Genomic DNA, 14,718 nt, shown 5'->3' with positions numbered 1-14,718 from the left:
TGCTTTTGTGTTGGGGTGGTGGAAGCTTGATTGATTAAGAGCTCTCAGCCTTGTGGTGCTCGCATAATTCATGTGGCTGATATTGGCTGTAGCAGGAATTCCGGATGATGGATTGCTTCCTGTTTTTGCAAATCTGGGCTGGAGGTGGCATTTTGGATTTTGTGTGTGTGTGTGTGTGTGTGTGTGTGTGTGTAAATTGCAGGGTTTGGGGGTGGGTGGGTGTCTTCTACCCCACCCCGTTTCAAGGACACAGCATAAATCTGTTCTGTGCTGTAAAATGCAGCAGCTGTGTGTGTGTGTGTACATGCAAATCGTAGGCAAATGTTAAGCTTTTCTGAGTTTCTGTATTACGGCAAAGAGAGATGGTGTTGCATCCAGCTGAGTCCTACCATTGCAATGACTGTAAGTTAGTCATACCTATTAACTTTGGTGGATCTGCTCAGAGTAAGACTAGCATTGGATACCACCAGTTGATGCAGGGAGGTCATCTGTTCTAAAGGGTTTAACCAGATTGTAATTTGTGGTCTCTTTATTTTTTAGTTCAGAGGTTTTCAACCTTTTTGAGTCCACAGCTCCCTTGACCAACTACATTCTTTCTGCGGCACCCCTGTGGGGCTCAGGAGCCCAGTTATGTCACCCCTTGCCTGCAGAGCTGACAGCCTCTCACCCTTTTTCAAACACCCTCCCTTGTGGAGTGTTCCCTCAGCCTCCTCACTTCTCCCCTCTCCTTAGGAGTACTCCGGGCAGCTACTGCTGCTGTCCCTGGTCTCTGAACCATCCCATCCTAAATAGAGATGCCTCCCAGAGGCACCAGCTTATAGCCAGGGCCGCTGCAATAAAAAGCTGTGCAAGCCTGTGGGAGGCAGAGATGCGAGAGCATCATAGGAAGGAGGGAAGGAAAGAGGGTCAGAGGCCTGCGTTGCCTGCAGCACCCCTGACCATCATTCAAGGCACTCCAGGGTGCTACAGCACACTGGTTGAAAACCACCGCTTTAGTAAATGGTTGCTAGTTCAGTGCCTGTTGCTTAAAACAGAAACTCACAGTGCAGTTCCCAAGGGGTAAGCCCCTTAAACTCATTGGAGCTTATCCCCGGTAAGTATACCTTTGGACTGCAGGCACAAAGTGTTTGTTGGAAGGAGGTAAAGTGTTTTTATCTTCTCCCTCTTCTTTCTGTTTCCCTTTCAGACATCTACTTCATCACTGTTTTCAGGCATTGATGGACCATGGAGTAAAGGTGGCATCAGTGTTGGCCTATTCATTCAGCAGGAGGTGTTCCTACATAGCAGAATCAGATGCTACTGTAAAAGAAAAAGCTATCCAGATTGGATTTGTCTTAGGTAACTGTGGGTGAAATAGGATATTAGGCTATCTTGCTTGCTTGGAACTCTGTAAGAGGCACATGAAGAAGAAACTGAAAAGAGATTTTTTTTTCTCTCTCCTATTACATATTTTGCTAAGGATGTCATCATGCTGCAGTTTGCATGGCTGCTGAAAGGCGGTACTGCAAAGTACAGCATGACCATAAACTGGGCGAGGAAGAGGGAACCAGAGATTGAGGCAAACGGGCACCTGGAGTAGGCCGGCGAGTGGAGGTTCAGAGGGGGTAAGGAGCAGGCAGTGTTGGCGAGTGAAGCAAGAAGGGGAGCAGCCTCTAGAACACTGTTTCTCAAACTTGGGTCCCCAGCTGTTTTTGGACTACAACTCCCATCACCCCTAGCTAATAGCACCAGTGATGATGGGAGTTGTAGTCCAACAACAGCTGGGGGCCCAAATTTGAAAGAAAGAAAAATGCTGAAGGAGGGGAGAGAAAGTAAATAAATAGCTCAATTCCTTTCTTCAAAAGAAAGTCAATACTGTATGGCTTGGATCCAGAGAATTGCCCGACCGCTAACAATAGTAAATAAATAAAATGGGGAAGTTTGTCTAGAGCAAGGCCCCTTCTCTACGGTAATGGCGCCCTGGTTGCACAACACCTTGTCCATGTCCGTTGCCTTTGTAGGAGGCTTCCTCTCGGACGCCGGCTGGTACAGCGATGCTGAGAAGGTCTTCCTCTCCTGCCTTCAGTTATGTACCCTTCACGACGAGATGCTCCACTGGTTTCGTGCGGTGGAGTGTTGCGTGAGGTAAGCCCTGTCCCCATTTTTTAGCAAAGGGGTGAGATGCTCATGCTGCAGGGTGTGTCTGTGCTTAACGCGAGTAAATTATCAAGTGGCCACGATGACTAGTTAATGGGCTGCTGTTCGTGGAGGCCACCAGTGTAGATTGCGGAGGCCTTTCCTAGTGCCCATCCATCCCCAGCGACAGTGACTCTCACGGGACAGAAAACAGCTAATGCGGGGGTCAGGTGTCAGGCAGGTTTAGCACACCCTTTGCTTCCTGTCCTTCCTTCTGGTTGCCAAGGTCTGTGTTTCTGCTTGATCCTGTGCTTTAAAGCACACACATGCACAGACATTTCTGCTCCATGGCTTAGATGGCTTTAAAAGGGGCCAGACAAATTCCAGGGTGGTCAGTGACTCCTGCAGCGATGGCTATGTTCTACTTCCCACAGTTGGAGGAGGTATGCCTGTGGATACGAGTTGCTGGGAATCGCAAGGAGGGAGAGTGCTGCTGAGCTCGGGTCCTGCCTGCAGGCTTCCCATGGGCACCTGCTTGGCCAGTGTAAGGAAAAGGCATTGGACCAGGTGGGCTGCTCGTCTGATCCAGCAGAGCTCTCCTTACATTCTTACGGGATTGCCCTCCGGAGACCCACATGTCCAAATTGGCCCTCCCCAGGGTTTCCAGCCAGTCCTGTGCAATGGCTGCTGGAATGGGATTCATCGGCAAGCAATCTTGGGAGATGACATGCATCTGTGAGTGTGTACAGTTAGCCCATCACTCACCCTCCCCATTCCCAGAGATGCTCTTCCATAAAACTAGTGGCTGACAAGGGCAAGTGAGACTATCCGTAGCAGGTAGCCTTACAATACAAAGCTCGTGGTGATGGTTCTTTGGGGTCATTTGCAGCCCCATGGTTGTGACTGCAACCCACGATTCCCCATTCAGGGAACCACACTTACAGGTAAGGAACCTGTTGTTCTTCTTCCAGTGTCCCAAGGACCTCTTTGTTACCTAGTCTGCACTTGTTTGAAAAATAAATAAATCCGAGGCCTGGGAAGTACAGACTGCATGTTCAGGGCCATGGTCTCAATCAATCTTGCTGTGTGCTGCTGATGTGCAAACAAGGTGACATTTCCTGCCTGGAGAGCCAGGTCACTGCTGTCCCCCCTCCCCCATCATCCTCCACCTCCTTGTTATTGACTCTTGGGGGATTGTGCTGACTTAATGCTTAGTTGTGATTTCCTGCAGATCCTTGTACTGCAGAACTGGCAGAGGACTTTGTCCTTAAAAAAAAAAAAGCCAGAAGGCTGGAAGAGGAGACAGACCCTATTCCTGTTTTATTAATATGTGCAACTCAATACATTAATAGCGATCCAGTACAAGATGGCTGTTTGGAATTATTCCTAGTCGTCCTTGCAAGAACACATTCACCTGCTCAAGGCTTCATTGAATGCTTTATATCCACTTTCAGGTTTTCCATAATAAATTACTACTTAAGGTGGATTAAGCAGAGTAACTTTCACTTGTCTAGGAATTGAGATCTATGGTGGGAATGAACTCGCAGCTATCTTACCACCACCCCCCACGCCACCAAAAAAGTGTTGCCTTTTTGCCTGCTCTGTTATGGGGAGAGACTTCTTTGATTGCTCTGGAGCAGACATGTCCTGGTTGTCTACAAGCCAAGATCCCCTCCCCCCGGGAGGCATCTTAAAGTGGGTGAGGGGAGGCTATTAGAACAGTGCTTTCAGACACATGCAGGCTGCGTACACACCATATGTTTTATCTCTTTATTTTATAAAAAAATATTTCTATACTGGAATTTCATTTTAAAAATTCAAAGAAGTTTACAACAATTAAAAATACATTAAGAACAATATCAAAAAAAGACCACCAGCTGACTTACTACGAAACATATTTTTCTTGTCTGCATAAGCCTGACAGCAAAGAGAAGTCTTCAGCAAACACTGGAAAGTCATTTAAAGCACGTTCCTCCAAAGAATCCCGGGAACTGTAGTTTGTGAAGGGTGCTTGGAGTTGTTCTGTGAGGGGTGAACTGCTATTCCCAAGATTCTTTTGGTGGTGGGAGGGAATGTGCTTTAAATGTGTGGTGTGTACGGAGCTGTAGTGCCTTGTAAGATAACCCTTGACCTTTGGCCAGTTTATTGGTGTCACCCACTCACTGAATTAAATGGTCAGATTGCCAGAGGCATGTGTCCAAAGTACAATCCTTTGGTGTATTCAGAAAAAAGGTGGGAAAGGAATGTGCTTTAAAAAAAATTTTTTTTAACAAAATATACAACTCATACGATTAATACAAAATTCATTAACCACTCATTAATCATAGCAATTCACAATAAATAAATAATAAAACACACACACACACCTGTGTAACATCTTGGAATTTGTTGTTCTACAATGCCACAAGCAAAATCTACTTTCTCATAAATCCATCAGTATTATCCTCCCTTTAAGTCTTCAGAAAGCAAAATACCTCAGACACATCTGCTATATGCCATATTTTTAATCTGTAATTGAGGTCGGGGGCAGTATTTCTTTTCAAATAAGGATGAGTTTTATTTTATTTTTCAATCCTGTGTTTTTAATGCATGCTTTTAAAATGCATCTGGTGTTCTGTGATATACTGGCTCGACAATGAGCTCATTACACTTTTCTTGTGTTTGTTAAACCATAGTTTCCTGTTGCATCTGAACTGGACAACTGTGGTTTAATCCCTGACTACAAACTAGAATTGGTTTCCTATCTTGGTCTGTAGTCAAAGGCTAACCCAGTCACTGGAAGCTGGTTAAACAAACCACAGAGGTCATGCAGGAGAGGGGAAGAGGAACACATGGGCACAATACTTCTTCTTGACCCAGTAAACAGTGGTTTGTTGAACCAACACTCTTGCATCTGAACCAGGCTGCTGCCTCTGAACATGTCTTCCTGCCTGTGGTTTGGCAGCATGCATTAAAGAAATTACTTAGGATGTTAAAATATTATTTAACAGTGATGAGAAGCTTCCTTGTTTCATTTGAGGATGCAAGATCACAAAGCCAGTAATCGCCTTTTAATAGTCTGAATCGCTCAGTATATTTCCTGCCCAAGGTTTCAAGATCCTTTTGTGTCTTGCCCTAGGTTGCTGCATGTCCGGAATGGCAACTGTAAATACCACCTGGGAGAAGAAACGTTCAAATTAGCGCAGTCTTACATGGACAAGCTAGCGAAGCACGGCCAGCAAGCCAACAAAGCCGCTCTATATGGGGAGCTGTGTGCCCTGCTCTTTGCAAAGAGCCATTACGATGAGGTGAGCGTCTTCTGCAGAATCTAGCCTAAAACGTCTCCGCATGGGAAGTAGCTCAGTGGCAGAGCATGTCTTTTGCATGCAGAAGCTTCAGTTGGGTGCTAAAATCCTCAGTCGAGCACCTTCCCTCAGTCCCATCAACACCAGAAGCATGGTTGGTGGTGGCATGAGAGAGCCTTTTCTGTGGCTACTCCCATATTGTGGAATTCCCTCCCAAAAGAGGCTAGACTAGCTCCTTCCTTGCTGTCTTTCTGATAGCAGGCTAAGGCCTTCCTATTCAGATAGGCCTTTGGAAACCAGGTGCAGACCATGTTGACCGCTGTCAGGGCAACCAGTATTTTAATGCCAGTTCGAAATGTGTTTTGCCGTATTTTAACTATTGTTTTTAACTAGCTTGCCTTTATTAATTTGTGTCTTACAATTATGTTTTTAAAATGTTGTAAGCCGCTTTGATTCCCAACTTGGGAGACAGATGGGGTATGAATATATTTAATAATAATCCCCGATGGCATCTCCGGCCAAACTAGGAGAGGCCTCCACCCGAAACCCTTCTGTGTAGACAGTGCTGAACTAGGCGGACCAGTGACTTGGTACAAGGCAGCTTCCTATGTAGTAAGAACAGGCCAGCTATTCTTTCCAGCACAAAGCGTTCTGTGGGTTCACTCAGCAGCAGCGTGTGGGCAGACAAAAGCAGGTTTCACTGAGGTTTGGTGACAGAATTCCAGCTAGTAAGGTGGTGCCAAATAAAATTAGCATTTGGCTAAAGCTAGCACTTGGCTCAAGTCCAAGTGCCAGAGTTTGCAGGAACTGAAGTGTTTCCCCAACCTTTGTTGGGATAGTATTTAGATCCTCAGCTGGGAACAAACAATTTAGGAACATAGGAAGCTGCCCTATATTTAGTCAGGCCATCTAGCTAAGTAATCTCTGCACTGACTGGCAGCAGCTCTCCAGCGTTTCAGATGGTGAGTCTGCCCTGGCTCTACCTGGAAATGCTGCGGTTTGAAACAGGGACCTTCTGCATGCATAGCAGACGCTCTACCACTGGGCTACGGCCCTTCCATCACCCTGGAGATTGGTGGCTCCAAGATCTCTTGCAGGACTCTTGGCTCCATGCAGTTTGCCAGAGTGCCTTTCCCTAGGACTGCCTGATCCTCTGCTCTTGACTTCAGCTTTACACCTCGACAGACACCCAGCCACACCATCGCGACAGCTGATAGTCTTGCTAGAACTGCAGATTCTCACAGTTCAGTGTTTGAAAGCCAAGTTCTTGGGAGCCTCTGTTTAGATTTCTGTGAACTGGATTTCTGTGAACTGTGTGCTGGATTAAGGACTGGAGAGCTCCCTTTGGCCAGGAGGCAGCGAGGCTCCTGCTAAGCAGCTGCTCCTAAACTTTATTTGAACGACCAGGCTTGGAAGTCGGGACAGGAGAAGGGATCTGCAAGCCCCATTGGGGATTCTGCACCTGCCTCCCAGCTCCCAGCCTTCTCTCTGATTTTCATTAGAGATTATGCTCTCATCTCCATAGAATTTTAGTTGAAAAGGCAGAGTGGTAATTCAGTGAATAAAGTCATGTGTTTGTGTGAATTGTGATATTGGAACCCAGTACCATTTTTGATGGACAGCCCTTGGGCTTGACGCCCTCAATCCCACCCTCTGCTTCCTCAATGAGTGTGTCTTCTCTCTTCCATTGCTGCCACTGCTGCTTCTACTTCCTCATTGGTGCCAGACAGAGCCAGTGAGGATGAAAGCAGTGGCAACTCCTCCTGCTCCTTGCTACTTCTGTTATTGAGAGGCAGGGTGAACCAGCAGGTTTCCAATGAAGAGGAGGAACAGGTCTAAGAGGCTCTTCTGAATGGATCCCCTGCTGCATTGAGGGTTCTTGGCAACTGACCAGACGCATCAACCATTAACAGTGACCCTGCTGGAACCTGAATTTGCTTGGTTTCATCTTCCCTCCCTGTTTCCTTTTTTCCTTTGGCTATCAAATTGTAAGCCTGCAAACAAGAGCTGCTTTTGCATTTGGAAAAAAATAACAATTCTGCACAGCACATAGAAAATTTGAGGCTTTTTATAAAATGTTAAATAATCCTGACAATATCCTTGGGTGCTCCACAGGCTTACAAATGGTGCATAGAAGCCATGAAGGAGATCTCAGTTGGATTGCCAGTAAAAGTAGTCGTGGATGTTTTACGGCAAGCTTCGAAGGTAAATCTAACTCTTCTACAAATAGCCTGCATGCAATTGAGCAGGGATGGAACCCATTCCATGTTTCTTGCGGAGGGAAGTGGGCAGCATCTATTACTGTTAAGAATCAGCCCTAAAGGAGAAAATCAACGAAAGAATTCCAAAAGCAGCATTTCAGACGTGTTGACCTTTATGCTTTTCCTGACAATTCATTGCTCTGTCTTCCCCCTTTTTAATGGGGCAGACTTTCCACTCAGTTTAACAGAGTCGATGGCTATTCTTGAACGGTGGCTGCCCATAGGCAGGCAAGAATGCCTTTGCATATTCATGGTCTCTCATGCCTGCTTTCTCTTCCTCTTGGCTTAGGCTTGTGTTGTAAAACGTGAATTTAAGAAAGCCGAACAGTTAATAAAACATGCTGTGTATCTTGCACGGTGAGTAAATGCCCTGTTTCTGAACATTATTGCATACTGTGTCTTGTTTGTGGTTCTAAGTTGTGTTCCTATCTTCCAGGGAGCACTTTGGAGCCAAACACCCAAAATATTCAGACACACTACTAGACTATGGGTTTTACTTACTCAACGTAGACAATATATGCCAATCGGTTGCAATTTATCAGGTAAGGTCCTTGGCTGCATCTGTGCAGCCTTCGGGATTCTATTAAGTGGTTTTGTGCATGTGTGTGTTGTTTCTGCTCAAAATTCTTTACTGCAGGTGAAGTTTTGTTACCATACTTACTTTCTCGCCAAAGTAGATAAAATTTGCAGGCATGGTAGCCCCATGGTAGCGGCTTAATCCTGCCAGACTTTAGAAGGAAAGCTGTAGTGATCTTCCTGGAAGATCAACCTTTGCAGTTTGGGGCGGTTAAAAGAGGATTCATTTAATCTCCTCTAGTGTTTTATGGGCAATTTTTATGAAAATAGTAGAAGAAAAAAATAGTATCCCTTGGTAAGAAATCCGAAAAAGAGGTCCAGAGTGTTGTCTGTGGAGAACTAAAAGGGATTTGCTTCCCTCCCAGTGGTTTTGTGGGCACAAGTTTTAATATTGAAATTGCTGGGAGTGCCCTAAAATTGAAATTTCTTGGGGGGGAGGGATCTTTAGGGAGATTTCTTTAATAACAAGACCGAGCATCACTCCCTCCCACTACCTGGCTCTTTTAGATCTATATATAGATGTGAATAGAGATCTAAAAAAGAGATGAAGAACTCATTTGACACCTATTAACAGCAGCAAGAGCAACTAGCACAATTCTAGAAGACATTTGATTTAGACAACTTAGATTGCTGGTATTCAAAAAGTCTGGCAAATTGCTCTTCTAGAAACAACTTTTCCATGAGTTGAAAGCACTTGGGAGGACATAGTGCAAGAAACTATTTTTTTTGCAATATGGCGCAACATTATTTTATTTACAAACAAAGAAGCCCATGGCCATATGGTCCCTCTGGTTTATTCCAAGGTGTGGGCTTTGTGAAAGTATGTCTAGGCAGACAGATGATCTTTATAACAAAAATAATAAGTCTATTACTTACATGCTACCAGAGGGGGCCGTTGCTCAGGCACAGTTGGAGGGGTGCACTCCGCCCTTCTCAGCCTCCCTCCAGCTGCAGGTTGCCCGAGAAGGACGCAGCCTCATTTGTAAAAGCCTGGTGTTCCTCAGATAAAGGGTGGTATAGAAATCATCATCATCATGTTTCCAATTAGATTTTACCAATTGGCGACTTGCGTCGACAGCTGTGTGAGATACTACTTCAAATAATGCTCCATCTGCCCCACACAAGCCATGCTTTTAAAAATGTCTGTGGCAGCTTCTGGATCCTAGCTAATTTAGCTGACTTGAATATTCTCTCTCTCTCAAATTGTTTCAGACCGCGCTAGACATCAGACAGTCAGTATTTGGGGGCAAAAACATCCACGTCGCGACAGCTCACGAAGATCTGGCTTACTCTTCCTACGTTCACCAGTACAGTTCTGGGAAGTTTGACAATGCACTGTGAGTACTGTGTTTACTAGACCCAAAGGTTTTCTTCTTGCGTAAGGTTATATATATATATATATATATATATATATATATATTCAAATGTTAAAAAGCATGTGGTATAGTCTTGCTGGGGCTGTACCACTTCAGACCTCACGTGGGAGAGGTTGCATGTCAAGTCCATTCCCTTTGTTGCTGGCAAAGCTTTTTGTGGTTACTGTTGTTGTTTGGAGAACTTTTGGAGCCACCTGGGCTGCTGTGCTAGGAATGTCAACGTGTATTTTATATTCTCTGTAAAACACTTTGAGGTTTTATTTACAGTTAAATGGTATATGAATGTGTGTTTTTTAATATATATAAAAAATCAGTGTTCTGATACTGAAGATAGTAGATAGCCATCATGACTAGCAGCCATTGGTTGCCCTATCCTCTGATGTCTAATCCCTCTTTTAATGCCATTGAAGTGGGAGTCCATCACTCCTGCATCTTGAGCACCTGATCCTGTGCTTCTTACTGTTTCTCCTCCTTGGCCTTGTTAAGAGTACCTGGACTGTATTCTACTCTTTCCATGATGCTGAGTTGGTATGATACCCTGCAGTAATAAACATGCATTTATTTACTTACAAAAAAAAAGTTGGTTTTATTGGTTTTGGGTGGGAACCAGGACAATCGAACAGAGGCACTTGATACTGCAACATTTTGTTGCAGGTCCCACTGTTTCTCTCCCCCCCCTTTCAGATAGCTTTAAAAAAGTGGTCATGACAGCCTTGTAAATAAACTACTAACTTGGACATGGAAGCTGCTAGTCTCTTAGCAGGCTAGTAAAAAATATGCTGCCAGCTGCCCCCGCCCCTTGCTTACATAGAATTTCTAGTAACCTCTGGCAGCCAATGTAGTTCTTAAATATGAGCTGAGTTGCAATTTAACATGTTGTGCAAAGAAGACTTTGCCCCCCACCCCGAACTTGTCAGTCAGGTTTGTTGGATGATCCTGAAGAGAGTATGGGAGATGGAGAAAAAAATTCTTTCCTTGTCAGGAGGAGAATCCCTCCCACGTCCTCACCACCAGGCAGACAATGCAGTCTTGTTTCTAAAGTGAAAGTTGTGCCTTTTCCCAAGATGTCTTACAAACATACCAGAATCTCTCGCACAAGGTCTTTTTCATTCCTGTTCCCCCCCCCCACCACTGTATTCTTAGCATGTGCTAAACAGCTGCCCAGTGTCTACAAAAACCCACAGTATGCTAATGCAATTCCCACAAAGCCCTCTGTGCATGATTTAGATGGCCCTTCTGGGAACTTGCTGTTTCTGTGTTGACTACACAGTAACTTTCCAAGAGATTTCCCCCTAATGTGTGCCTGTTGTCTCTTGACCTTAGATTCCATGCGGAGCGTGCGATTGGCATCATAACCCACATTCTCCCAGAAGACCACCTTCTCCTTGCCTCCTCCAAAAGAGTTAAAGGTACCTTCATGTTGCTTTTAGCTGCGGCGCTTAGGGAGCAGAAATAACTGGTGGTACTGTAGCAAATGTCAAGGACAGGCAGGGAAGGAAATGTGCGGGGAAACAGTGCCTCCCTCAACCGTGTCCAGCATCTTCCACCTGAGGCCCACACCTCACTTCCTAAAGGCAGGGTCAGCTCCAAGTGGCTGATGTGTTTGAGCTTTGCGCACACCTTCAGAGCGGCCAAATAATTGGAGTTGGGAAAGGGCCAGAGTTGAGCTGAAGGACTTACGCAGAAGTCTGCATTCACTTCCTCGGGTCCTAGCTGATGCCTTTAATGGTGTTGGGTCTTCTAATGCGTCTCTTTCCTCCCCCCCCCCTTTCCTGTGCAAGCACTGATCTTGGAGGAGATTGCGATTGACTGTCACAATAAGGAGACAGAACAAAGGCTACTCCAGGAAGCCCACGACTTACACCTGTCTTCGCTCCAGCTTGCCAAGAAAGCCTTTGGGGAGTTCAATGTGCAGACGGCAAAACACTATGGTAACCTTGGCAGGCTTTACCAGTCCATGAGGAAATTTAAGGTAATTATTTTGGGGGGGGGGGGCAAATATTATTGACATGTCTTCCCTGAACTGTATCTCTGGCTCTCTTGACAATCATCTAGTAAAAGACTGGCAATTCACCGTTGTCTTAATTTTGTGGGCGTGTTCCAGGAAGCGGAAGAGATTGCACATCAAAGCGATCCAGATCAAAGAGCAGCTTCTCGGCCAAGAAGATACGAAGTTGCTCTTTCCGTGGGACACCTTGCCTCACTCTACAACTACGACATGAATCAGTACGACAACGCCCGAAAAGCTTTATTTGAGATCCATAGCAATTGGTGTGTAAAACACTTTTGAGCCTAAGCTTGCATATACAGTGATGTTGTCTCTCCGGGGGGTGGGTGGTGGGGGTAGGTGAGGTTCTCTTTCCCGTGGAAGAAGTCCAGGTAAAAAGGAAGGATGATTAGGAGCTGGGGAACCATTGGCCCTCCAGAAGTTCCTGAACTACAGTTCCCATCATCCTTGGCCATGCCTGCTTTGAGCTGGCATCCAACAACATCTGGAAGGCCAAAAGTTCCCCACACCTGGCTTGGATTTGGGGCAGACTTCAAATTCCTGCCCTCCCATGAATGACCTTAGATCAGGCACCATGTCTCAGCCTAGCCTAACAACACACGCTGCCTCAGTTTCTGTGTAACAGCAAAACCATAGTTAACTGTTTGCAACTGACATTTCTTCCTGAGCTGCTTGTCTCCATCCTGTTTACACAAATCACAGTCCTTAGTTTAGGATTATGGGCAGACTATTGAGTCTGGTTTGTTATCATCCAGCATGAGCCAGGAACAGATAACCATGCTATGGTTTCTGGCTTACCACTGGGATTGCCAGCAAGGTGTCTGTGGGATCCCCGACACCTCCCTTGGCACCCTCCAGCCCCTCAAGATTGTTTAAGTTTCTTTTTTATTATATTAAAATAAATTAGCCATTGGGAGGCAGATTCTTGTTTCCGGCCATTTTGTTACATCTTCCCAGAATGCCTCTCAGCCCACAATCATTCCTAGAAGGGAAAAAGTAGAGGGCAGCTGTAGCTGTTGATTTGTTCTCCCTCCTGCCCAGTCAAGCTTTAGTTTTAAAGAAAAGAGGTTTGAGCCAGAGGGGGAGGAAAGAGGATTCTCCGTTGCATGGTAAGAATTGGGAAGGGCGCTGGAGAATGGTGGGAGTGTTGCCTATTTCATTGTTGTGGTTGTGTTATATTGGGCTGTGGCCACAGAAGAGGATGGATGTGCTGTGTTGTTGTCTGGGTTTGTTCCGTTTTCAGGGGAGGGATATTTCCTTGGCGGGTTTGTTTTGTGACAGGGAGTTGTTGCCATGAGCAGGCTGCTGCCACAAGGTTCCTCCACCCATTTCAAGACAATTGCTCATCCATCCATTCATTCAAGACCCCCTTTCTTCCAAAAGAAAACGCAGGGGTGGCTAGCAATAAATAACTCGATAAAGCCAAGAGAGTAACAACAAACCAAGCAATGTGGGAACTACCCACCGATAAAAGTACTGCGATAGTCTGCCTACAAAACAAGACTACCCTCCCACCAGAGCCCCCTGCTGCCTAAGCAGTGCTTTTCAGGTGTCTCCTCCCCCCCCCCCCCCCCGACTTCCAGAGAAGCTTTTTGCATAGGGGGCAGGAAAGACAGGTGGCTTTCTGTGCACACAGCATTTGGATCCATCCCAACGTAAAGGACCTAGGGCAGGCATAGGGAACCTTCGGCTCTCCAGATGTTTTGGACTACAATTCCATATCCCTGACCACTGGTCCTGTTAGCTAGGGATCATGGGAGTTGTAGGCCAAAAACATCTGGAGAGCCGAAGGTTCCCTATGCCTGACCTAGGGCATAGCGGAGGCCTATGAGCAAATAATGTGCTTCATTTTAGCTGATGATGAGGTCCAACACGCTGAACATTGTTTTGGGGAAGATGTTTGAAGGGAGCCAATGCTGTCCTTTCTCCACCAATCTTGGTTGGTTTAATCATATATAATCCTTTTTCCAGGTCTATTAAGGTGGTGGAGGGTAGCACACACTCAAGATTTTATTTTTGAGGGCATGCGGGAAGCAGTATAAATAGCAACGTCTTCTCTGTTTCTTTAGGGCCAGGGGTTTGGAACCTGTGGCTCTCGATATGCTGCTGGACACTGCCTGCCATCAGCCCCAGCCAGTATGCCTAGTGGTCAGGGAGGGTGGGAGTTATAGTCAGGCAACATCTGGAGAGGAGGGGGAAAGACACAGTTTCCCCACCCCAGATCGGAGAACATGGTATAATTTATTCCAGCTGAAAGATAACGGATTTTTACTTAATAAAATAAACAACAAGCTTCTCTGTTATGCAACACTGAAAAAAGTACAGCATTAATTCTCCTTCACATTTTATTTATTTTTAGGGAAGAAGCTTTTTTGGGGAAGGTTACAGTGGACTAGACATATGACTACAGGGGCCTCATTAAACTGTACAATTCCATTGGCAATTACGAGAAGGTATTGAGTACCACAACATTTTGGCCAACTGGAACCGGTTGCGGGATCGGCAGTTTTCAGTTGACAGACGCCCTCGAGGACGTGAGCACCAGCCTGCAATCCACTGAAGAAGTTGTCCAGTCTTTCCTGATGTCTCAGACCGCCGAAGGACAGATTAGCTAAGGACCTTGGTCAATTTTACCAACGACTTTTTTCTCCCCTTCTTCTGTTCCCTCCTCCCCAAATTTACATGGGAAAAATCATACTGTGAAATTTGAAACCATGTAGTTTTTTGTGTGTGTTTCTCTCTCTCTCTCTCTCTCTGTCTCTCTCTCTCCTCTCTCTCTGAGGGGGTTGCAATTGCATTGAAACACTGGTCCAGTCCATTAGAAATTCCCTGTTTTCTCGGGGAAGGGAGGAATCAGCTTTGAATGGAGTGACCATAACCGACGAATGTGTGCTAAAATTCTTACCAGCATGAGTATGGCATGTTTTGTTTTGGCTCACGTTTTCAACTTGAGAGAGAAAGAGATACATACACACAGAGACATATATATATATATATATATATATATATATATATATATATATATATATATATATATATATATATTCACACACACACACACATAGAAGAAAAAAAAAAACCATAAACAGCCCTAACGA

General features: G+C 45.3%; 1 protein-coding gene across 1 annotated transcript in view; it reads left to right on the top strand.

The window, feature by feature from the left end:
• APPBP2 (amyloid beta precursor protein binding protein 2) overlaps positions 1 to 14,362 on the top strand; it is a 34,773-nt gene extending 20,411 nt beyond the window's left edge. Inside the window, 16 exon segments of the mRNA XM_033171702.1 lie at positions 1,187 to 1,338; positions 2,001 to 2,124; positions 5,234 to 5,402; positions 7,515 to 7,604; positions 7,950 to 8,017; positions 8,097 to 8,202; positions 9,449 to 9,573; positions 10,936 to 11,021; positions 11,394 to 11,584; positions 11,721 to 11,775; positions 11,778 to 11,851; positions 11,853 to 11,887; positions 13,985 to 14,018; positions 14,020 to 14,074; positions 14,077 to 14,135; positions 14,137 to 14,362. Coding sequence (XP_033027593.1) covers positions 1,187 to 1,338; positions 2,001 to 2,124; positions 5,234 to 5,402; positions 7,515 to 7,604; positions 7,950 to 8,017; positions 8,097 to 8,202; positions 9,449 to 9,573; positions 10,936 to 11,021; positions 11,394 to 11,584; positions 11,721 to 11,775; positions 11,778 to 11,851; positions 11,853 to 11,887; positions 13,985 to 14,018; positions 14,020 to 14,074; positions 14,077 to 14,135; positions 14,137 to 14,235 — 1,522 coding nt within the window. The 3' untranslated portion in view covers positions 14,236 to 14,362.
• Positions 14,363 to 14,718: the final 356 nt, after the last annotated feature.

Source organism: Lacerta agilis, chromosome 15 (assembly GCF_009819535.1).
Source record: "Lacerta agilis isolate rLacAgi1 chromosome 15, rLacAgi1.pri, whole genome shotgun sequence".
NCBI classification, from domain to species: domain Eukaryota; kingdom Metazoa; phylum Chordata; class Lepidosauria; order Squamata; family Lacertidae; genus Lacerta; species Lacerta agilis.
The sequence above is the reverse complement of the archived record's forward strand: the minus strand, read 5'-3'. Positions and strand labels throughout refer to the sequence as shown.